General features: G+C 45.9%; 1 protein-coding gene across 1 annotated transcript in view; it reads left to right on the top strand.

Annotated features, from left to right (window-relative positions):
- Positions 1-24,059, top strand: part of CACNA1I (calcium voltage-gated channel subunit alpha1 I) — a 95,384-nt gene that overhangs the window by 14,053 nt on the left and 57,272 nt on the right. The window contains exons 3-4 of the mRNA XM_026102357.2: positions 5,579-5,676; positions 23,819-23,978. Of these exons, the coding sequence (XP_025958142.1) occupies positions 5,579-5,676; positions 23,819-23,978 (258 nt within the window). The remainder of the gene's footprint in view (positions 1-5,578; positions 5,677-23,818; positions 23,979-24,059) is intronic.

The following is a 24,059-nucleotide window of genomic DNA, read 5'->3' as shown; positions in this document are numbered from 1 at the left end:
CAGCTTCTTTCCATGTCTTCATCATGTAGCTATTTCATGCTGATTTTTATGTCCCTTTTGTATCCATTCTGCCTGTGTTTTGCGTTTAAGGAATGGTGTGAGTCACTTGCAGGGTAGAGAAAAATCAAAAAGATGGCCATCTCGCAGCTCCTGTTGGCAAGCCTGTTCTTCCTTATCTGGCACATGGTCAGCTTGGCCCAGCACTTCTGCTGCTGTTGGGCAGTGAGCATCGCTACCACTGGAGAAATGGGGGGTGCTGAGAGAGATTCAAGCCTGCTCTCCAGTTCATGGGTGCAGAGGAGAAAAAGTAGTGCCAAGCGATAGCTGGTAGAGCCATGGTTCAGAGCTTGTGATCAGCAGGGGTTTGCGGTGCTGGCAGTGTGTGTGGCCTCTTGTTGCTGTATGCTTGCTCTCTGCTCCAGCGGTTTGGCATGGGATGGAGGTGCTCTTGGTGCCTCCTCAACAGGGTTAATGTGCTAACAGATTGCAGACATTTGTTCTGCATGCTAGCAAGGCCTCTTCTCTGTTAAGGTCTCTTGTGCGTTCAGCTAAGCGGGCTTGCCAGGGCATAGGGTAATGCTTACCAACAAGGCAGAGAAAGCAGGAGGAGGAAGCAGGAGGAAAGAGATCAGTAGGGAAAGGGACAGGAGGAATAAAGAGGAAGATGGAAGAGGAAAGAAAGAACTGGGAATGGAACTGAAGGAAATGAGGGTAAGTAGAGGAAGAAGAAGAGGAGGGAAAGGCAAGTGGCAAAGGGAGAGGTGAAGAGCCAGAAGTATTAAAAGGAGAGGTGGAAGTGTTGCAAACAGGCTTGAGGCAGAGGAATTGAGAGACAAATGTGGTAGGAAAGGGAAGAGAAGCCTTGAAAGTGTGGAGAGAGGCAGAGCCCAAGAGGAGAGCAGGAGAGCTACAGGCAGCCAGCTACTTTGGGGCCTCTGTGGACCGAGGACCTTGCAGGTTTTGACAGATGAAGTACACCAGGCAAAACTCTTTGTGTCCTCACGCCACCTCTTCCCTCTTCTGTTTTCACTCTCTGCTGCCCCCTTTGCTGCTTGCAATGACTAACTGGCCCCCTCCTGGGGTTTCAGAGCCTCGAGCCACACTGAGCCCTGCTAATTACTGCTGTCCCCCAACAAGTCACGGTAGCCCCGCTGTGGGCTGGAAGCCAGCCTTGGCACAGAGTGGAACTCACGTGGCTCCCCAATTAGGGCTTTAGCTGCTTCCCATCTTCATCCAGGCATTCTCTGCTAGCCACCCCCGCTCCTCCCCATTTCTCCAGGATGGCCCGCCCCGTGCAGCTGGTTGTCCTATGCCATTTCCCACTGTGGCAGCATTCCCACCATACATCAACCTTGAGCAGGGATGGCTGGTGCGTCTATCTCCTGTCCTTCCAGAAGAGTTTCTTACAGAAGGTTTTGAAAAAGAAAATTTCTACTGAGGGAAGAAGAATTACTGAATAAATTCAATTATCTTGACAGCTCAGTGCTCAAATTCCTTCACAGATCAGGATTTTCTCTCTGATTTAGTGTAGTTCCAGCTTCCTAACCTGTCCCTGCACTCACCCACCCACAACAGAGGCCACATAATACTTCAGCAGTGCCAGACATGAGCTGCCATCTCCATAGGGAAAGATGCATCCCCCCACTGCCCTGTCAAGGTGAGGGGAAAGGACAGCTCACACCCAGCGCTGAGGGTTTTTTCCACATCCTAAGCTTTGTCTGACTACCTCTGGAGCTTAAAGAAACAGAGGTCTTTATAAACAAAAATACCTGAAGTAGTCAAGAAAGAGGAGAGTATTAGAGAAGCTAAATCAGAATATGGGAGACACCCTTACTCACTGCACTGAGCCACTATGAAGCAAGGACTAGGAGCCTGGAGAGCTCTTGAGATTTATCAAAGAGATAAGCATTTTGGAGAGTCCAGCAGAGTCCCTGGGAGATCCCGCTTCATTAGGGCAAGGAGGCAACATTTGGATTTGTCTGTTTTCCCTACACAGATTTTTTGTTGTTGTTTGTTTATAATGTCTAGAGTTTTATATTATCCCTGTTACTACCAGCTTATCTTCATATGGATATGCTACCCTTGTGCAAAGAGAAATGTCAGTTTAAGCCAATCCTAGAATTATCGTAGGAATGAATAGGCAAGGGTGAGAGGCCTTAACGCAAAATTGCAACGGAATTGTGTTGGAGTTGTTTTGGATATCATAACTGTGGCTCCAACAGGCATAACTAAGCCAGAGGGATTGAAGCATCCTGGATATGTCTCTGTTACTACAGCCAAGGCCAGGAGGCCTCGGGAAGAAATGCAGGCAGAATGGGTCTGTTAAACGAGCCAAAGCCCTGGGGCCTGCTAGGGCTGAGCTCATTTTTGTTAGTAGTTATACTCTGAAAAATTTAACAGTTGCCCTTTCCTGACCTGTCCTTGGGAACAGCCTGCTGTTTTCACTGGCAGAGCGATTGACTGTTCTGAGAGTGTTCTAGCTGCACTGGAATATATCATAGCAAATCCACAGCCACCGAGGGCTCCAGGATGCTGACTTTCTGACTGCTTGGAAGTGCAAAGTTGCAGCTACGGTACCATTCTGATTGTCTTGCTCCAAAAGCACCAGTACCCACTGCTCTGACCATTATTACTTTTCTAGTGACACAGGGACCGCAGCACACAGGTGACAAGCTCATTCTGCCTAGTAGAGGGCAGCAGCATGCACCTGGTTAAGGATTCTCCCACTGTAATAAGGACTACATGGTTGTAGCCCCAAAAGGATAAAAATGAAAAGGCTGGTAAATGCAGATTCTATCTTTAAACAACTTTTACATGACCAAGTCTAATAAAAGATATCACTTTTGTCTACAGATTTCATCTTGATGCTAGCCCTTTGCTGCTTGCCTGCGCTCAATTGCTGTGAGGGTCACGGTGTTCTTCAGGACCTTTCATTTGCTCACTTGCTGTTGAGCAAAGACCACTTTTTGAAATTAGATATACCCTCATATACCTACCCCTATAATGGACTGGAGTGTAGAGACTCCTTCAGCGAAGAAGCTACCTCCGTGTGGCTGCCTCTTTGCTGTGAAAAGGTGTTAGCTCAACTCCTGGAAGCAGTACAGCCAGGGCCATACACTGTTTTGCACATGATTGTAGGTCCAACCTTTCAGCAGATCTATCAAATTCTGGAGCAACATCACTCTGATGAGGTAGTCTTGCTTTGTCCTTCTGGAGTGAGGTTGATCAGTGCTCATGCAAAGGCCCAGTGCTCACTGCACCATGCAGTTATGTCTTTTGTGATGCCCTTTAGTCATGCCTGTGTGTTGTATATCACTGCGTATTCTTCCTCCTTTCATACCCACTTACCAATTTCAGCTGATCAGATCCAAAGCCCCTGACTATCACTAATGCTTTCCATAGGTTATATATGTATTGCTACTGAGTTTGGATTTTTTTTCAGTTGCATGTTTTTTTTTTCCCCCCCAATATGAATATTTTGATTATCTGCATGAAATCCCTCCTCTCTCCCTCTGCATTCAGTGTATGTGGAACTGACAGTTCCAGGGAGGTAAATGAATGCCACTGCATTTCAGGGAAAGAATTATTTCATGCAATTACCCTAAAAGTGTATGAAAGAACAGAGTGAGAGGAATGAGAGAGAGAAAGAAAAAGAGCATGAGAGAATAATCACAACACTTCGACAGGTTTACCCTATTGTGTTTGAAAATCTATCACTCTGACAAGTCCCTTTTGTGAAAGGTGTTGACAGATAGCTAGACACTTGCTCTTCATGGTCCCTTTGAGTGAAGAGAGTGATTAAAGGAAGGATCAGTCCATTGGTGCAGTATCTATAAAAAATGTAGGAGTCAGAGTGCATGGAAAGACTGGGAGAAAGTCATTTTGTATTTGATTAAACAGGGAGGTCAGTGCTTGTGAGAGGAGGGGAGTGGACAGCCCCAGACACAGGAGGCCACATCCATGTAAGCTAAGTTCCACTCAAGTCCTATCCCAGACATTTCTTCTGGACTGGCTCTACTCTGTTTCCCACTCAACATCTCAGGCCCTCTGATTCTCCCTTCAGTGGTGCCTGGGCAGAAGGATTTGGGTGAGCTTTAGACTACTAGACTATTGACTTGCAGGTCTTTCTGTATAAAGTGTAATATTTTTGGTTTTGGAAGGGGTGCAGTAATACAAGGCTGTGTCTCCTGACCCCTTCCATTTGTTGTGCACCATGGAAGGCCAAGAAAAGAGGGCTTTATATAGCTCTATTATTCATATCTGGGGAAAGATTCAGGAGAGACAGTTTCTGTTCCTGACTCTGCTGATGTTCACTTGGCAACTTTGTCACCCTCTTGATCCCCTCTGCCCATCAGGTTCCCACCAAGGGAAGCTGGTGACAATAAACCATGTCTTTCCTGAGGTATCGTGCATCTATGTTCACTATAGTGTACAAAATACTTTGAGATACTCGGGTGGAAGTAAATGGTTATTATATTCCAGCTTCTCCCAATGCTTTCCAAGAGGTAGGCAAGTTTCCTGAATATTTGCCTCATTGGGTGAGGAGAGCATTGGGCAAAGGGATACTGGGACAGGTCACTTCTTTACCTGCGCCTACCTCTCTTTCAGCAATCACATTACTCATAGCTACTTGCATCTTGAGGTTATTTTGGGAGCATGCTGTTGGGTTAGAAAAGAAAAAAATAGGATTTTCCCCTCTAGGTTGGTGTCAGAAAGGAATGATTCACAGCTTTGGGAGAAGCTTTCCCATCTAGCTGAGGCAGCTGAAGAAGTTACTGATTTAAGCAGACAATTTGCTTCTACATGAAATAAAACAGGTTAACTTAAGCAACCTTCAGGGACCTCATCCTGTATTGTGGGAACACCTACAGCACAGGGACTACCCTGCTGCGCTGCAATCTTGTGGTGGGGCGTGCGTGGGACGAGCAGGTACACTCGGTAAAACCAGCTGGTGCAGCCTGCCCTCCTCCCAGCCTAGTGGGAAACATCTAGCTCACATGTTTGACCTTGTCAGGAAGGTCTCCTCAACTGTACCATCTCTGTGCAGCTCGTTCCCCTTGTGACAGCCACAACAGGTAAGTGCCAGGCCAGGGTTATCACAGACTCCTGAACTGGATCCATCTGGTGCACGGTCACTGCCCTCTGCCTTGTTTTCATCCCACGGGCAGGCTGCGTGTTCTGCACTGGGGAGCTGTGGACTCGAATTCTGCTCCTGAAGGGGTCCAGGAGACTTCAGCTTTGCTCTTAGGGCCCCCAAAGACTCAGACTTCATCCTCATGATTTCCAGAAACCCTTCAGTGAAGAAATAACAGTTCTGTGACTTGCACAGCTGGGTGATGTTCACTACTGCTGTTTCACCACTCTAAAAAAGGCACATCAGCACCTGACAAATGCACCAAAGGTCCATCTGTGCCTCTTGTTTTTAACACCTTTCCCACCCCCAACCCCGGATCATAAGAAAGACTTATAGAGTGGCACAGAGGTTTAGCAACCCACTGACTGTGGGAACAGACCTACCATATATCTCAAGCCAGATTTTGGACTTTTTTAAACTCTCTCTCTCTCCTTCCTTCTGCAGGATGGTGGAGTACTCTCTGGATCTCCAGAATATTAACTTGTCTGCAATCCGTACTGTCCGTGTCCTGAGACCCCTGAAAGCTATCAACCGTGTGCCTAGTAAGTTATGCTTCCCTCTCACACAGTGTCTGGTTCATGCAGGGTTTTTTGGGCTGTTTCCTTTTATCACTTGCTCTGCACTGTTTTATCCTTTCTGAGGTCTCTCTGCTCTTGCATTCTGCCCTTGATTCCTAGAGAACGATGTTGACTATTCAGCCAGTAAAATGTGTAGGTAGGCTCTGGTATGAGGATATTCCCCAGGGTGAAGTGCCTATGTCTGGCTCAAAATCCTTGAAAGCAGTTTTGGGATACTATGCTCAGGGCAGTGGGGAGAATGGGGCACAGACCCCTCCATCTCGCAGCCACAGGAACCATTCTTTGACTCCACTAGGACCCCAGAAAAGTGCCCAGCTTAGATTGTGGGGAATGTGTGATTGTTAGGCAGTATGTGGTATTGCTTTCCAGGCTGGGTTCAGTGCAAAATGCATGGAGACTGCTGCATGGTGGTGTAGGCTTTTCCTATCATGAGGTCAAGAGGTATTGCTGCACGGGCAGAAAAGCTACAGTTCCCCAGCATATCTGCCCCAGTTATCCTTCATGCAGAGCCATGCTGATGGCTCAGGAGTGGAAGCTGAGAAATGTGCAGTAAAGGAAAAGACATTTTCTCGCTCTCACTGAAGGATTTGGCAGGTGTGAGAATGCCTGAAGCCTCAAAAAGGGAGGTGTATGAGGCTGTGGAGAGGGGTAAGCTGGTGGAAGTGGGGAGAGTTGTTTTCCTCAGGCTTTAATGGAGTCTTCCAGGTCCTCTCGTAGGAAAATTTTTCAGGTCGTTACTGCTCAGGGACATGTGACACTGGCTATGTTTTCTCTTTTCCTTACCCTGTGCTTTGTACTCTCTCTTTACTGCTGACTTTCCCCCCCCACCCCTGTGCGTTGGTGTGTGTATATGAGCTAGGCTGAGCGTGCTGCTAGATATCAGCCAGGTGGGGCTGAGTGTGAGCCCAGATGCGTCAGCAGCGTAATGGCTCCTCACTAGCAGTTCAGGTCTGGAACACAGACCCCAGCTTGGGTCTGAATGCAAATCAAGCAAGGTGCTGTAGCCTGGGGGTATGTGCCATAGTCCAGGTGCATGTGCCACACACATGCACTACTCCTTTCATTCTGTACTGGTAGCCACAGGGTCGGGCACCCTGCACTTCCACAGCCTTCACTTCCTCCCTTGCCAGGGGCTGGGAACAAGACCAGCTCTCTGCTGTGCTTTGCAGTTTTATTGGTGCTGACCTCAGTTTCTTCCTTCTTCCTCCCTTCCTCTGCCTCACGTCTTTCTCAAGTCAGTATTGCTAGTCCTGCAACCCTAGATCAAGTAAACAAGCATTGCCATTGTTATTTAACTGCAGGAAATATCAATAGCGATGGCTCAGGCTTCACGGTGTTTGTAACCAGGAGGATGGAACTGGACCGGCGGGCAAGCTGCGTGCCATTGAGGTCTGGGGGTTGCAAGAGCAGCGAACTTGGTCTGCAGTGTCCCTCTGATGTTTCTGGTTATTCCTTTTTCAAAGACGGCAGCTACCACATGCAGCCTTGTAAGACTTTCAGTGTTTCTTTTGTAAGTTTTTCTTTCTCACAGAATGGCAGGAAGTCTCTTTGCTCTTCCCCATAATCTCCCTAATCAGGCTCTCTGCAGTGGCTAAGACCTTGTTAGAGCTCTCCTAATCCTTCTCTCAGGCTCAGATGTTCCCTTTTCTTCTCCAGATCTGAGGAAGTTTGCACAGTCGACCTCCCAATCTACACTGTATGTTTTTGCTTGCACCAAAGTTACTTGCGTGATACCACCCATTTCTTGAACATGCTGTGGAGTCAGATTGTAGGATCTGTGGCTCCATGCAGGGCAAAGTCCTTCTAGGAAATGGTCTTGTTCCTCTTCCTGGATGTACGTTTATCTCTGGGCAGTATCCAGGGATGGAGGGTGCTGAAAGGTATGAACAGGGTATTGAGGCATAGTCATGTGTGCCCAGTGTGGCAGGAAGGGGCCAGGCAGAGAAGCAGTTGGTTTGGGGACTGACTGTATACCCAGGCCTTTAACAGGTCTGTCGTGGAGGTGATAAACACAGCAGCCAGGAATGGCCTTTTGGCTATTGACTATTGGCAGAACAACTGCCCCAGACCATGGCTTGCCCCTTCTCTCTGCCCTCATGGAGGGAGGTGGCTGGAAGCAAGTCATGGCCACTGCTGTGGGAACGCAGCCACGGCTGGGGGCCACCTCGTCTAGAAGCTGCCTGTGAAATGAGGGGGATGTCCCTGAGCCCATGCATAGCCAGCTTGCCACTTTCAGAAAGTGTCCAGCCAGCTGCATAAGGGAACAGGGCCCTTCTGAGATGGGAGCTGGGCAAGGGGAGGGGAAAAGGCTGGGGCATGCAGCCATGGCAGAAGGTTGCACAGCCCCCTTTCCTCTCTGCTTCATAAGGACTCCTGTGAGTCTGGGCTCAGAGACCACTCCAAGGTTGACCTCTATTATCAGAATAGACTTAGCCTTTATGATGAGTGGGAACATCTTGAATGATATCCAATTGACTCCTGCAGACATCTGCCAAAGGCATGTTAATTACTGGACACCAGCAGTCAGGAGTGAAGCTTGACTGACAAAAAGTCAAGGCCTTGTTTCATTCTTATTTATAGCTGGGAACAGCAGGAGTCACTCCACTATTCACGGAAATTACCCTCGGGGAAGAGTGGTGTAAGCGAGATGAGAATCAGCCCACTAGAGACTCACTCTGTAGCTGCTAAGGCCCCCAGGAAGCTTTCAGTCATCTGCCCTGACCTCTGCATAGCAAAACCTATTGAATTTCACCTGATCGTCCCTGTCCATGAAGCTGTCTGTCTATTCCTCTTGTCAGTATAAAACTCCACCTGTATGAAACTGATGCTGTTTTAATTTCCATTCTGTGGTTAAACCTTTGTCTATCTTTCTTACTACATAAATCTGTGATTATAGGCAGAGAACTTTTTGGTAGACAGACATCCTGTTATTAATGAAAAAAAAAATCAGATTCCCTGGGAGAGAAAGCACTGACTTGTGGGCTGAAAACTGGCTAAGAGGCTGTAAACAAAGGCTTGTGATAAATGAGAGTATGCTGTGTTGAAGGAAGGTGCCTAGTGGGGTACAGCAAACATAATTAATAGGACCTTTGGCAGCAAATCTTTTTTTAATGTCTTTCTAAGTTCTTCATTACTGAATTGAAGCAAGAGCAAAGTCTATTAAGGAGATTTGCAGATGATACCAAACTGGAGGAGTTGCAGGTGCTAGCAAAGAGAGAGGGAAATAACACAACAGGAGATAGAGGGAGATTGAGGCCTTGGTGGAAGCCTGAGGCATCTGGGGAGGGACAGGGGTGCTAATCCTAAACTAAGATATTCAGTAGAGGGGAAGGATCATGCAGAAAACTGCTATGACAAGGGACAACATGGCCCAGCATTCACTGCTAGCCATTTCAAACGCTTTCACTTGGGCATCTGGATGAAGACCTGTTTTACAAAAGAATTTAACCAGGTGGACTGCACTCTTTCAAAACTCAAGACGTTTCTGGGAGCTGAGATCCTCAAAAATCTACTGGCCAGTTACAGATTCTGAAAAATCCCTGTCTAGTAAGGTGAATGTAGGCAAAAAGCAGGAACGAGTTTACAGTTTAGCGTGGCAGCCTTGTGGTTCACATAAAATGGCTACCGTGATTCAGGACAGCAGCGATCGTGGTTTGCAAGGCCATATCTAGGCTAGTGCACTCAGATAATGGCAGTTTATTATCAGCAGAGTAAACAACATGATTAGGAAGCTGCGTGATTGTTGTATGGGGAGACTGTTAAAAAAGTGAAGTCTGGTTGGCGAGATTATTTAGTGTCCAAAGAACACTAATACTCTAATAATCCACAGGGGTTTGAAAGGTGCACATACTAGAGGCAGAAATTTGTAGAGAAATTAGAGAGAAATGTGGTATTACATGAGGCAAAAAAGAAGTAACACCAGGAAATTAGGATGGAGGATATTTAGAATAACTTTGAGGAAACATTGCAGAGGAAAAAAATATCACCTGTTAGATAAATGGGGGGAAAAGAAAGAACAAACTCACTTATTTTATATTCTAGGCAGGAAAGCAAGCTGAGTGCCGAATGCCCAAATTAGATATGTCTAAATTCTGCTTACCTGTGTTCATTGTTAATATGTTAGTGAAAGCTCTTCCTTACAGTGAGACTTGTAAGGCTTTGAAATAATATGCCACAAGGAGTTGATAAACAGTATTTATATGTGCATTAATCATTATGAATAGAGCAAAGGATGCAGAGACTTTTCTACCTGAATCATGACAGAAGGAGAAAAGAACAGTGTAACCAAAAGGTGGTGAATGTAAAATCCATTAAGTAAGATGTTCTCCACCCAGTTCATAGTTAGACTGTGGGACTCCACTGCTGTGGGAAGTCCTTCCAGCCCCAAATCGAGTAAGATGCCTAATGGGCGCAATAAATGAAACGAGATTGTCTAAAGGGATCAGAGCACACATGGAGATACTAGATTTCAAACCTTCATGCTTCAGGGTTAGAGCGCCCAGTTAGCAGCAGTTAATTGCATTTCTTGCAATTCTCAGAAGCATGTGCTATTGGCAATTTCTGATAACACTTCTGAATGAAGTAGTCAGAGGCTCTGACCTGTTTGATCATTCCTATATTCACATGTAATTTTTAAAGTGTACTAGAGAAAAAATGAGGAGTCCTATTTTTGTAATGTTTATCACCCCTGCATTAGTATTCTTGCTTATCTCTTGCATTTCTGACTGTAGCCCCAGGAGCACTGCCCTTTGGGGTTTTGTTTGAAAATGCATGAAACAAATCTATAGACCATTCTGGTCCTATTGCCATGTGATTGAATTCCATAGTACTGTGCTGGTGTGACAAGCTATGTGAGTCGCCAAACAAGTGTAAAGAGGAAAAATTCCCTTCAGGTCTCTGTCAGAGTTAGTTACTTTCTGCTCTGGGCATGTCTGTGCCCTGGGCTTGGGGTGAAATTCTACATCCATTTGTAGTTATTGTCCTTTTGCAATTATGTGGCAGGTTGCTAGGTGAAATGTTGCTATTTCTGCCAGCTTTTTCATCTTTTCTTCTCATGGCAATGCACAAGGTTTAGGGGACCTGATGTTGTTTTATTTCTTCCTGCTTTTTAACAAGGAGTCTGTAGTCATTTCTGATAGTTTGAGTTTCTTTCTCATGTTATTAGATTTTTTGACATTGGAGAAGAAAAATATTTCTTCAGTTTATTCTTTCTTGCTGCATTGGTCTCATGCAAAGAAGAGTCTTTGCATTGTGCTTGATGCCTTCCAGTTTCCACTTACAATTTAGTAACTGATTCATTATTTGGAAGCAGATTACTTCAGCTGAGCACACTCTACGGAAGTGAAGGAGTCTGTTGCAGAATGTTGCATAGCAACTTTATTGAATAGCAAGTGTATACATTTATTAATATTTGGTGTGTAAGTGCAGTAATACATATGTGGACATATAGATATCAGAAATAATTTCTAGCTGTACAGGAAGCAGAATTCCAGATTTATGGGAAGTTCTGTTCTTTCTAAATTTGTTTTATTCTCTGTTAGAGCAAGAATAAACATCTCCCATCCATTTTTAATATGGTTTTATTCTATATAATTTTAAGCAGTTTGTTTAACTTTTTGGTATGTTTTCTATATTTTGTCATAACAAAGAAGTTTTGAAACGGAAAAAACTCACCATCCCATTCTATGAATGTTGAAACAGATCATTCCTACTTTATCAGAATGCTTTCTCCTCTTATCATCCTTATTTTTTGCTAAGTGAAGTTTCAGTAACTGTCATAATATCTATGTCGACATGTTTCCATTTTAATGAAATAGCATTTTTGACTGGTAAAAGTGTTGTGTAGGAAAATCTTGGACTAGCCTAGTTTTTCCTTTATTAATAGTAATTATTATTGTGATAGCACCTTCAGTGCAAAGAGATCAGGTTTCTGTCTTTTTCTTCTACAGATCCCAGAAACATAAACCAAGGCTTGTTAGTTTAATCATCCTCATGTTTCGAACAGGGTGAGTGAGACCCAGTGAGTCACCACCAGAATCAGGAATACAACTGATATCTGCTAATACTTAGCCATGCATCCAGCCCACTAGACCAAGGCAGCAATATAAAAATAATCTGAAGTAGCTGAACCCTGGAATGGGAAAAGCAGAATTTGTTTTGTATTTTTATGCTTGCTTTAAATCTGTATTCCACACCTAGCTACCAGTGGTCGGTGCCATTTTCAGTGCCTAAGATAGACAGTGATCTGGCTATGAACCTCACACGTGGCAGAGGGGAAAAGTGATGACATTTACTTCTCTAAATCTGTTTTGAGGAACTAATTTCACTGACGAGCATGTGTGAAATTAGCTTCAGACTGAGATATATTAGGCTGTAAAACAGCCTCATTTAAAGCTGGATCAGACAAAAAGGCAAGAGCATTTGACAGGCACAATCCTGCCCTAGAAGTTGGGAATGCAAAGGGATTACGAGATTTCTCATCTAAAGAACCCCTCTGTAGGGTCTTTGCTTCTGATGTTTCTGTCTTTCTGAAAGAAGATTGTCACTTTCTTGTTCTCATCCAAAGTTGATTCACTTTTAGAAAATCTAGTTCCATTTGACCGTTTGGGAAGTACTTTTTTGATTTTCATGGGGTTTTTTTTTTTGTGAACATAGAAGTTAAACTCAGGTGTCATTGTATTTTCCAAATGTTTAAACTTAACCTGTCTTCAGTTCTTATTACATATTTACAGAGCACTGTATACAATCACATCTCACTGACACACACACACCCTGTACTTAAAACCACATACAAATGTGTGCGCACACACACACACACACTTATCCACACCCAGCCATTGCCATGGGCAGGTTGGTGCAGGGACAAGACTGATGTTCTCTCACAAAGTGAAGAGGCCGAAAAGCCTGTTTCATTCCCTAATCAGGCCACGTGTCACTCAAATGCCTTCAAAGATGAAGCTGCCAGCTTTGCGTAGGCTTTGCGTAGGCTCTGTCCCAGGTAGGCAGGCAGTGAAAGGATGAAGCCAAGCACTGACAGGCTCAATCCCAGTCTATATCCTCCCTTCCCAACCCAATCTTCTAGCCCAGTGGGGCCAAAGCACTGAACAGAGAGTTGTAATTTGTGCCCAGATCAGGCCATTAGAGGGTGACTTTCCTTGGAAATGGAAATGCAGCTCAGAGTGGCGCTTCCCTGTATGTGCCATCCCCGAGCAGCACGGCTCTTTATCAAGTCAATCGAGCCCTCGATCGGGGGGATGTTCGAGGCGTGTTCAGGATACAGGAAAAGAGCATGAGAGCGAACACAGCGGTGTGAAGAACAATAGCGAGAGGTGCAGAGAGAGAGCTGAGTTCAAAGGAGAGATGCGCGAGCAGCAGCTTTTAGGAGGTAAGACCTGCAGGGTCATTCCTGCCATGGCAGTGGTACAGTCCACATCTGTATGTGAGAGCGCCTGAGGAGGGAGAAGTGGATGGACTCAAAACCAAAACAAGTAGGACTAGTATAAGGGAAGTCTGTTTACTATCAGATAAATACACTGGGTGGATTTGCAAATTAATACTTCCTTGTTTTTTTTTTTACCAAACTGACTAGGTTGTAACAGTTCCACCTTCTGTAGTGCTAGGAGAAGTCTTCAGTCACTGAAGATAGACTTCAGCTTTATTTATTTATTGTCTGATTTTAGTGCTGTTTTTCACATGCACTGCACAGTGTGCAGTATGTTGCCATGTGTTTAAATGGATAACCAAAGCAAATTTGTGAAAAGAAAAAGGAAAACTATATCCCTATGTTAGTGTAGCATCATGGCAGAGATCTGGGGAACACTGAAGTGCAGGAAATGTAGAAATGGTAATATCTTGTTCTCTATCACGCATTGCTCAGTACCTTTTGGGAGGTCATAGATCAGTGGAAAAGATCATCTTTCACTCTCTGAATGTGTCTGCTCAGTTTCAGTGTTGTTTTAAACAAGTATTCAAAAGTCACGAATTGCGTCCTTGTAAATCATCAGTTGGGTTTAAAATCATGTGATTTGGAAAAAGGAAAAGGTGAAAAAAAATCTCAGATTCTTTTAATTTTTCTTGTGGCTTTCAGACTGCTAGACCTGTGATTCAGATCCTGTACAACTTTTGTTTCCCCATAGTAGTGAGGAATAGAAACTTTTTCTATTTTTTACTGTGATCTGAGATTGTCAAGTCATAGCAAGATTTCACGCCTGAAGGTTTATGCCATACATCCCAAGACTCCTGATAAAAATCACAAGAGTTAGCAACAGCACTTCTGAGTTTGTGTTGCTGGCAGTAAAGCAAGCCTGGAAAAAAAACAGTCATAAAGAGACCTTCTCTGGAATCTTTATTTCTTCCTTCTCTAGGGGAACCTGCACAGTCAGAATTTTAAAAATGCTCAGAACCTAGCAGCTCCCGTTGTGGCAATTCCGCTGGCTTCTCAAACAAGCTCAGCTTTCAGTGTACACAGCGATCCTGAAAGCCCAGCCACTTATTTTGCTGCCTAAATGGGAGCTGAGCTATTTTGCAAAATCTGTCCCAGGAGACCTATCAAGCAATGGATACCATGGAAATGTGAGCAATAATGACAATGTATTATGGGGTAAAAGATAATGTCATATACACTAATGCAAATTATGCTGTGTGTGTGTGGGCAGACCAATTTACAACCATAACCTTAGATTTCTTGATCTTTGTGTATTTAGGGCCCATTCTCCTCTTTCACACACATTTCACCTAATGTCACATCACTGCCTGCAGTAGAATGAAACATGATTCATGTTAGTGACAGCAAGGGGAAACTAGCTCCGTTAAATCTTAACCAGAAGTTGCATTAACACTGTTTTACATAATATTTTGCATTATTCTGTCCTACTTACACAGTACTAGAGATGTGTAAAGAATGCAAGGGTGTATTTTTAGAACCAAGGCAAGTGGCTCACAACTGCAGCATTGGAGTTACCTTTTGTCCCCAGTGTTATGTGACCCTTGCAATTCTGAAAGAAAAACTGCCACTGCATGTTTTTAATACAGCTTCCCCTGAAAGTGAATGCAGTCATTATTGCAGTGATAACTTGAAAAAAATGAGATGATCAGTGAATGAACAACAGTAGCAGGTGGTAGTAGGTGTTGCTTATTAGATGTTCAGTATGAGGAAAAGGATCAGAAAGGCAATGATCCCCCAAAGAGACACCTGTCTCAGAAATAATCCAACAACAGGCATCACTCTCCAAGACAATGTTACTTAACAGCCCAAAGCTTGCAGGGGTTAATGGGATGAGAGAGTGAAGAAGGGGGCTCCTGACTGAGACCTTTACCTCAGTCTCAGTTGCTGATCACATTGCAGATTATGTAGCTACCGAAAGTGTTATGGTGGCACTTATTGAACAAGAAGTGGATGAACTCTGCGCTGAACTCACTGCTGTCTGTGGACCATAGCTGGGCTCAGAGCATCACTATGCAGACCATTGCTGAGCTGAGGTGTCTCCTCTTTCTGTCTGGACCACAGCGAAGCATGGATTGAGGCCCCTCTTTTTCCAGTGAGGTCAGAATTTAGGTGCCAAAGCAAATCTCTGAATTTTGCCCTGATTCTTGAGGCTGCTGGAAGTTTGGGGTCAGGGCTGCAATTACGTGGCCTCGCCTCTGGGCTGGCTGCCCCAAAGCACCTGGCAGCTGCTGGCATAGCTCTGGTTTCTGGTCCCTTTGTGGGGCTCATGGGGCTCCAGACCAACACAGAGGAACTATTTCGTGCACTTAGATTTTCTTTAAAGTCATAAGTCTGACTATCTGCCTGCTGCAGACAGAGGCCTTCTAGACAGTCTGCGTCCATTTCTGCTGTTGTCCTTTAAATGTGAAAAGTCCCGAAAGCCACCTCTTTTTTTTTTCCCTGTCAGTTCCTCTACAATGCTGGGTGCAACTAAAGCCTGGTCCTTCACATCACAGTTCATTTTTGGCAATATTTATGATCTGGCAAGAAGGTCATTTTCCTTGACATTGGTGTATTTCTTTCAGCATCCTCCAAGGGTTTTGTTGTTTGGTTGGTTTTTTTTCTTTTTTTTTGGTATCTGGACATTCTCTAAAATAATCCCTTGTAAAGAGATCTTCACAATCCTATAGTTGAAACCGGACCGTTTTCTTTGCAGGGTTTTCTGCAGGCTTCTTAGTGACCTCTGGCAAAGAAACGTGGCACTAACTACTTGTGCTGTAAGCCACACCAGGGCTTGCCTGGCCCTCAGTGAGCAGGCCAGCAGACATCTTCATGGGACTTGCATGATAAACCCTGCCAAAGGGAATGATCATTTAAATGTTTTCAAGGTATCTGACACTTCTGCATGCTAAGTCTCATTAGGAGGGGCCTATTTCCTTGACGTGTGTATGACTTTTGACAGGCAGGTAGGAATCAAAGCTTTGAGGGAATCAGGATATGGAGGTCCCCTCCAACCCTAGGACCTGCACCCTCTTTGGTAGCGTTCTGAGCAGTGTGGCCGTGCAGTGACCACACGTTTGTTTCCTTGTCTTCCTCCCAAGGAAAAAAAGCATGCAAGGGAATGTTTTGGGTTTCATTTTCCCTCTTTTTTTGGTGGTTGCTTTGGCTGTGTGTGGGGGTTGGTAGCAATGGTGTTCTTCGTGTGGTTTTTTCCTTTCTTCTATTTTTACTTTTTGGTGCCCATGTTGCCCTGACCTGGTCCATGCAAGGTAAGCGTCTTGCTCTCAGAGGGAAAAGCGCTGAGGTCTGTGATGGTCCCTGGGGCCCAAGGGAATTCTTTCTACAGCCTCAAAGCAGGCATGAGAGAGCTCCTTCTCTCACATCAGTACACTTTAAACCTACTCTGTAGAGCTCCGCCATCCCAGCAGGGTGAAGTTTTGACCACCACTTTTTTTCTGGAGCTTTAATTTCTATTTTGGCTACCTCAGGCTTAGGCTGAGGAGTACTTTGAAGGCAAGGACTGGGGAGACTTAATGCTTGAACTTGATTCAGTATCCTAAGGGAAGTCAGTGCCTGTGTTGCTGAGAAAATGAATGACACCTTTTTGTACTGGTTGAAGCTTTGTAAGTGCTGAAAATGTCGTGCTTTGATATTTTCTGTCTCTGGTCTAGCTGAGAAGTGACAAAGATGTGGATAATTGGAGGTCAGGTTCATCAACAGGCTGACTGGGATGAGGTCTCTGAGCCAGTCAGAGATGGAGAAAGCAAGGTAATAGTGGGGTGTCGGTGAGGAATTTACCGGCACTCCTAGACTATAGATCATGCTGACAAGCTGCAAGTGCAAAACCGCCCAACCCAAACATATCCTACAAACATATCCAGGAACCTGAGAGATCAGAGAAAAAGACTTCAGTAGTCCCTGAACGAGGCCAGCATTTCACATTTGTACATGGGGCAGCTCCCTTTCTCTTAGCTGCAGAGCTGGCTCAAGAGCTATCACTACACCCTACTGTAAACCAGTCTTGCTTTTCCATAGGGTTCATTAATCTGGGTCAGGCCAGTGATCTGGGTGTGCTGTCTGTGGCATCGCTGCAAAGGAGGGGGGTGATGGGCTGCAATATCAATGAGGCTGGTTTTGCATCTTGAGAGAAGGGCATCTGGAGCTGCACGCTGGCCTTTCCAGCTGAGCTCCCCTTGCTCCCACGTGCACGTGTTTGCACGAGAGGCCTCGATTAAGGGGAATGCAGCAAAGGGAAAATGACCTGGCTTCCCCTAGCAAGGGAAGCTGCAGGTTATAATAATGATGAGCTTGGCAGTGCATTTACTGTTGCACACACAGCTGATTAGTTTCTCTTTGCAGTGGTTTGGCCCCACATTTTAGCTGATGTAAATTAATGCAATGAGTGGAATGACAGCTGAGCCTTGGTTCAGCCACAAGGGCTGGGCACAAGAAAAGGCATGGCTGTCTGTGTGCTCTCTGCACAAATACCATCTATCTCCTGGAATGGTTCCTCATTTCTGAAAATTCCCATAAAGGAGCATGCACAGGAAAATCCTGCCAACCCCGTGCTAGCTCGGTGAACTGCCATGTGTCCTGGGGCAGGGGAGGAAGGAAAGAAGGCATGCTTGGGCAAGCTGCCAGGATGAGAGACAGAAAGATCCTTCAGTCTCTGCACTCTGCAAAATGTGCTGCCGGCTATCGTTACAAATGCTGATGGGGAAGATAGTTCCTCTTGCTCCAGTTAAAATGACAATTGGCGGCTTGGCCTGTGATGCAAATAAGATGGGTACTGAGAATTATATTTTTTTCCATCTGGTTTATTTTAAGCAGTGGATAGCAAGGAAACAATTGCCTCAAAGTGTTACTTCCTTTTGATTCTACACACGTTAGCTTTGTCCCTCAGCATAGAGCTGGGAAGTACGCACAAAGCCTCAGAGATGGATGAGATATAAGAAACCAAAAAAACCAGGTTTTCTCACTCTGTTCTGAGCCAGTCCACTGTTCAGGTCATGGGGTAATTAGCGTTATGGGATGAATCAGATCAGCTGTTAGCCATCACTTTTGTAAAGGGGCAGGTGGAGAGAAGAGATGAAAACAAAGTTGTACAGAGTAAGAGCAGTGGATAGGCAGCGATAACCAGCTGGGCGCACCTGCATGTGCACAGCTGGTGCAGGCTGGCGCTTGCTGCACTCACCTCCTCTGCAGCCCTTCCCAGGCTGCTCGCCATGGTCCTGCTTTCCCCAGGGCTGGCACATGCCAGGCGGATCTGCTTAGGAAGGTTTCAGCTGTGACGGCCGAGCTAATCAGGGTTGATGGCAAGTGTCTGGAGGGAGCTATGGTTGTGCTGGCATCGACAGAGTTTGTCAGAAAGGACCCCAGGATGCCTCCAGAGTGAGGCAGTGGATTTGCTCTGCCTGAAACCAGGAGGGAGTTCAGCGACTTCCCTTTATCTTTGGCTTTGTGTAGCTCCCTGCTCCTCTCTGACAGCTCGCTCCCCAGCACTCCTCTCCCCCTTTCGCTGCTCCTCACCCCTGTGGTGTGCTTTCCCACCTGACATTGGCTGCCACATTGGAGCCACTAACATATTTCTATTATGCTCACAGCATTGCTCCCAGAGGATATCCTAGAGGGAGCAGCCCTGCTGGTGAAGACCCATTGCACGCTTCCCCATCCCTTGCCCTTGAGAAAAGGACATGGGTGGGTGACAGGGAAGTGTTATCTCAGGGTCATTTTCAGATGTCTGGCTGTAAGGATCCATCCTTGGATGCCCACAGCAGATGCCGTATTGTTTCCTTGCTTCTCCTGGTCTCCTTGTGAGGGTGAGTAGGGAGTGGAAAAGGCCTCTCTGAGCCTATGCCTGGCACTCATGAATATTTCATGTTTCCAGCTTTTCTTCCCCTTGAAGAGCAAAACCTTTTCATATTTGATGCCCTGGGAGCCTGTTTGGTTGCTGAATGTTGCCTCATCAATGCTTTCCTTCCCTTCTTTTTCTCCAGACTGCCCAGCCCCTCTTCCTTTCTCTTCTCAGGGCACGTCTCTTTTTCAGAGGCTGCTTCAGAAAAGGTCATTGTCCCTTTCATATTCCCTCCTTGCTGTGAGCCAGTGTGACTTCTGTGCTGCCAATGGTAAAGGACAAATGGAGATATGGGGAAAGACAACAGTGGGGAGGGGGAGGCAGGCAGGCAGGAAGACACATGCATATACACTGAAGAGAAATGAAGAGACAGAGATAAGTAGGCACAGTGAGAGAGAAGTAAATGGGGGAAGAGGCAGGCAGAAATGGCAGAAGGGAGAAAAGAGGAAACAGCAGTACTTGACTAAAGAATCAGTGTTCCAGTGCCTTCCAGAACTTGTCGTGCGAGATGCACCAGTGTCATCTTGGACTTGGGCTGTCCATTGAAGGCCCTGTGCTCCCCTCTTAGCCATTCTGGCCTGCTGAAGAGAGGTGTCCTGGTTTTCCAGAGCGGGGATGCTCCCAAAGGTGTTTGAATCAGAATAAAGTGAGTGTCAGTGCTGTGTGTTCCCACCTCAGAAAGGTCAGGTTTGGTCTGGTTTGACCTCACACCACTGCCTTGACAAATATGCTGCCACCCTGCCTTGCCTTCTGCTAATTTCCTACCCCGTGCAGTGGCTTTAGAGATCTTCTTGTCTGAACTGCCAAGGTCTCCAGTAAACCACCAGCCTCCATCCTCAGGCTCTTCAGTCTTCCTCCCCCTTCCCCTCACAGCTCGTGAGTGCTTGAGGGGCCATGGACCATATGCCTCCCTGCCTCTGGCTATGCAGATCCTGGAAACACACTGAATGGGGCTGATTTCCTCCTGCCTTTGAAAGCTTTCAAGACATCTGGCGGTGAGAATCCTTCCTTGGATGCCCACAGCAGATGCTGTAGTGTGAATATTGGACAGTCTGGCCCTTCTTGAGGTTGAGGGACTGCAAAGCCCAGGCTGTGGCCAGACTCGTGCGGGGCTGCTGGCTTGGAAGCTGGATGGAGAGGCTCTTGTGGGCTTCCAGCCAAAGTGCCAACATGGGCTGGCACAGATGCAGGTGGCATTGCCAAAATGCCATAACAGTTCTTACCAGCTCCATTCGAGCTCTGCATTAAAAAGTGCTAACTCTCAGCAGCAGTTGGGTCTGCAGAGATGTAAGGATGGCTGATAGCAGAGTACAGTGCAAGTGCTCTGCAGGGGACAGGGCTCAGAGGCTCTGGCTATGATTATTACAGCCAGCACAGCACAGTCAGCAGGGAAAGGCCAACAACGGAAGGAACAAAGGTAATGAACTAGTATTTACACTGTACCTTTCATCCGAAAGAGTCCCAGAGTACTTTAACTAACTGGGTGAACTTAGCAGAGGAGGTCCATTTTGTTTTCTGCTGGAAAGCTGATGCCTCTGGTGAAGAATAGGTTCCCAGAGCAACTGCTTTGTCATTCAGGACAGGAAGCAAAACAGGCTTTGCCCGAAGTGAAATGATGGCCTTATTTTAGAGAAACTTGGCCCACAGGGGAATTGCACTTGCCCTTCAGATGGGTGTAGGTTCAGCGTTCTTACTTTTGAAAGAGCCAGTTTTGGATCCACGGTAAGTGTCAATGTTCAGAGAAGGATGATTCTGTTGAACTAGGGGATTTTTTTAAATATCAAAATTAGGTTTCATTTGGACTTAGAAATGCTGGACTTAGAAATTTGGACTTCACCAATGCTGAAATTCTCTATGATGTAGAAAAGAGGCCAGGCCTCTGGACCAGGGCAAATTACTCTTATGTTATGGTCCTAGGTCCTAGCATAAGGGCTATCACCATGATGCTGGAGTTATGGATAACACAAATCTTGTATCCGCAGTAGCATGTCTAATAGTCAGAAGTGGGAATGTATGGGCAGGCAGAATGTTTTCAAGGGAAAGACAGGCAAGTTCTGCAAGTCGCTTGTTTTCTCTTGGAACTTTGATGAAACCATGGCATCACCATGAAATCTTTCACTCTTTTTTCAAACTCTGCAAATTCTGACCAAAGAAGCTTTTCATCTGTAGAATTCTGGTGGGAATGTCTGTTCTGTGTTTTACGCAAAGGGCAGTCTCATTCCTGCCATTACCTCTGCTGTGAGATGGAGCTAGCATCCACTAATTTGAAAAACATCAACCCCTCTTACTGAATTACTGGCACAGCTTCCTATGTTACTTGAATTTCCCTAATGTACTGACCAGGATAGCTATGAGAAGTACTGAGATGATGCTGTGAAGCAGTATTAATGCTGGGAATGTACTGCACTGCAGAGAGACTGTGTGGACTTAGAGCCAAAGTGCTGTGCAGAACATTGCTTCAGAGCCTGGGAGGTCGAAGGGACAGGCAGTATGGCATCATGGCTGTGCTGTTGGGCTTTGTATAACAGATCAGAAAGCTTTCAGTGACTCACAGGCTGCTCATGATCCCCACTGAGTGGCTGGAGCTGCAACCTTGCATTTCTGAGTTACTGATGTACTGGCTAGAAGCTGTCTGAACTGGTGACTAGTGGCAGGGCTGGGCAGTCAGGCAGGAGGACCTTGCAGCTGTTCAAAGGCCTTGTGTTAGTCATACCTTGGAACTAATGCCATCATTCCTTCTCCTGTATACTCCCTACTATCAGAGTAATATCATCCCACCCCCCCCACCCCCCAGCATGTGTGTAGCCCCTTTCCCTTCCCAAGCCAGCCACAGGCACAAGCCATGTTCATAGGCTGAGCTCGAGTGACTGATAGAAGTCCTTCATTGACTCATCCAATTATACTGTAATGGAGTCCCCAGCAGGAGAACCAGAAGGGAGGGAAATTCTCCTCAGGTTCCCCTTCTCCTCTGCCACCTGAAACCCACCAGCCTGGACAGTGTCCTCTTCTCCTTGTCATGCATTTTCTTCTCACATGTACAGATGCTTAAGCATCTCCTCCTACACATCACCCACATGCATGTATTGTTCCTCCCTCTCCCACCCTCACCCTTTTCTCCTCAGATCCAAAAACATGCCCCCCTGAGCTAAAATAGTCAGATGTCTTGTGGCACATATACCCTTCTCTCTCTCCCCCATGCCTGCATGCACCCCACACACTCTGCTTTCCACCTTCCTCCACAGTGCGAGCAAGCCAGGGAATAGAGACAGAGTGCAATGCACAACGTGATGTGGCTAATTACTTGACACTGGACATAAAAGGGGGATTAACTTGTGCCTCATAGGGCTGTCAGTGAATCCTAATCTTTTCTTCCCCTCCTCTCTCCCCTTCCACTGCCATCTGAAGTAATGAACTAGTTATAAATATCTAATTAGCTAATTATTTGCTGGCCTACATGGAACATCTTCTGTGGTGGAATTCCCTGCGCCCCCGGAGGAGGGACCTCCGTGGAGGCAAATAGAGACGGACCGTATGAGGTGTGCGTGGGGGTAATGGCTGTACAGTGATGCTCGAGAGGATTTCTAGACTTTCACTATCCCTGGAGAACAGAGAGGAAGTAATTAGTTCAGTGGAGAAACAAGTCTGTCCTTACCCCTGCTTGTGGCTCTCTGAGCTGAAGAACCAGCAGAGAAATAAAACCACAGAAAGAATTAATTAGGTGGTTAAAAAAAAAAAAAAAAGATTTTAGAAATGTTTGCACTGGCAAGAGGTGCTGCATTGACAGCGTTTTGGGCTGTGTCCACTACCTGTGTGCTCCAACCCTGTCAGGGAGGAATGACTAACCAAGAGAAGAGAGTATGCTCTCCATGACTGTCCCCTGATGAGACTGTCACTGAGAAGGCCAATTTATGCCAGTTGTTTGTGTGTGCTGGAGAGGTTCCTCCCATCAGGCAAGCTGGCCTTGGACCACCGATTCAGTTCTTGTAGGCTGCAGCGTGCAGTAGTCGAACTGGGATGACTTTCAGTCTGAGCTGTCTGAGGATGGGGGCACTGAAGTGTTATACACCTTTGGGACAGAGTTTTTACTCCATTGCCCTTCTGTAGGGAAGTGGGAGGGTGGAATATCAATCAGATTGCTGATGGTGCCGAAAGTCTCTTTCCCTTTTCTTCTTGGTGTTGCAGTTGGAGACATAGGGTTAAGAGATCACAGTGTCACAGCAGCTCAGCTGGCTGCCTGTCAGTAGAGGTTAGGACAGGAAAGGGTAGTGGTCATAAATCCATCCTCATTTGGGCAGTAATTAGTTTCCAACACACCTCTACTTTTATCTTCATCTGTCTTTTTTTTCTATCAACTCCTTAATTTTCCTCTCCTTTCCTCTCCTTTCCTCTCCTTTCCTCTCCTTTCCTCTCCTTTCCTCTCCTTTCCTCTCCTTTCCTCTCCTTTCCTCTCCTTTCCTCTCCTTTCCTCTCCTTTCCTCTCCTTTCCTCTCCTTTCCTCTCCTTTCCTCTCCTTTCCTCTCCTTTCCTCTCCTTTCCTTTCCTTTCCTTTCCTTTCCTTTCCTTTCCTTTCCTTTCCTTTCCTTTCCTTTCCTTTCCTTTCCTTTCCTTTCCTTTCCTTTCCTTTCCTTTCCTTTCCTTTCCTTTCCTTTCCTTTCCTTTCCTTTCCTTTCCTTTCCTTTCCTTTCCTTTCCTTTCCTTTCCTTTCCTTTCCTTTCCTTTCCTTTCCTTTCCTTTCCTTTCCTTTCCTTTCCTTTCCTTTTTTCTCTCCCTCCCTCTCTTTTTCTTTCCATCCTATACTTCCTCTTTCTGGTTCTCTTCCCCTCCTGCAGGCATGCGCATCCTTGTGAATTTGCTCCTGGACACCTTGCCCATGCTGGGGAACGTCCTACTTCTCTGCTTTTTTGTCTTCTTCATCTTCGGCATCATCGGGGTGCAGCTGTGGGCTGGGCTGCTCCGCAACCGCTGCTTCATGGAGGAGAACTTCACAATGTGAGTGGCTGAAAGATGATGGCCCATTCCTTTCTTCCTGGGGAGGTTTGCTTTTCCCTTCCCTGTTCTCTTGTCTTCTAC

Source organism: Dromaius novaehollandiae, chromosome 1 (assembly GCF_036370855.1).
Source record: "Dromaius novaehollandiae isolate bDroNov1 chromosome 1, bDroNov1.hap1, whole genome shotgun sequence".
In the NCBI taxonomy this organism is placed as follows: Eukaryota; Metazoa; Chordata; class Aves; order Casuariiformes; family Dromaiidae; genus Dromaius; species Dromaius novaehollandiae.
The sequence above is the reverse complement of the archived record's forward strand: the minus strand, read 5'-3'. Positions and strand labels throughout refer to the sequence as shown.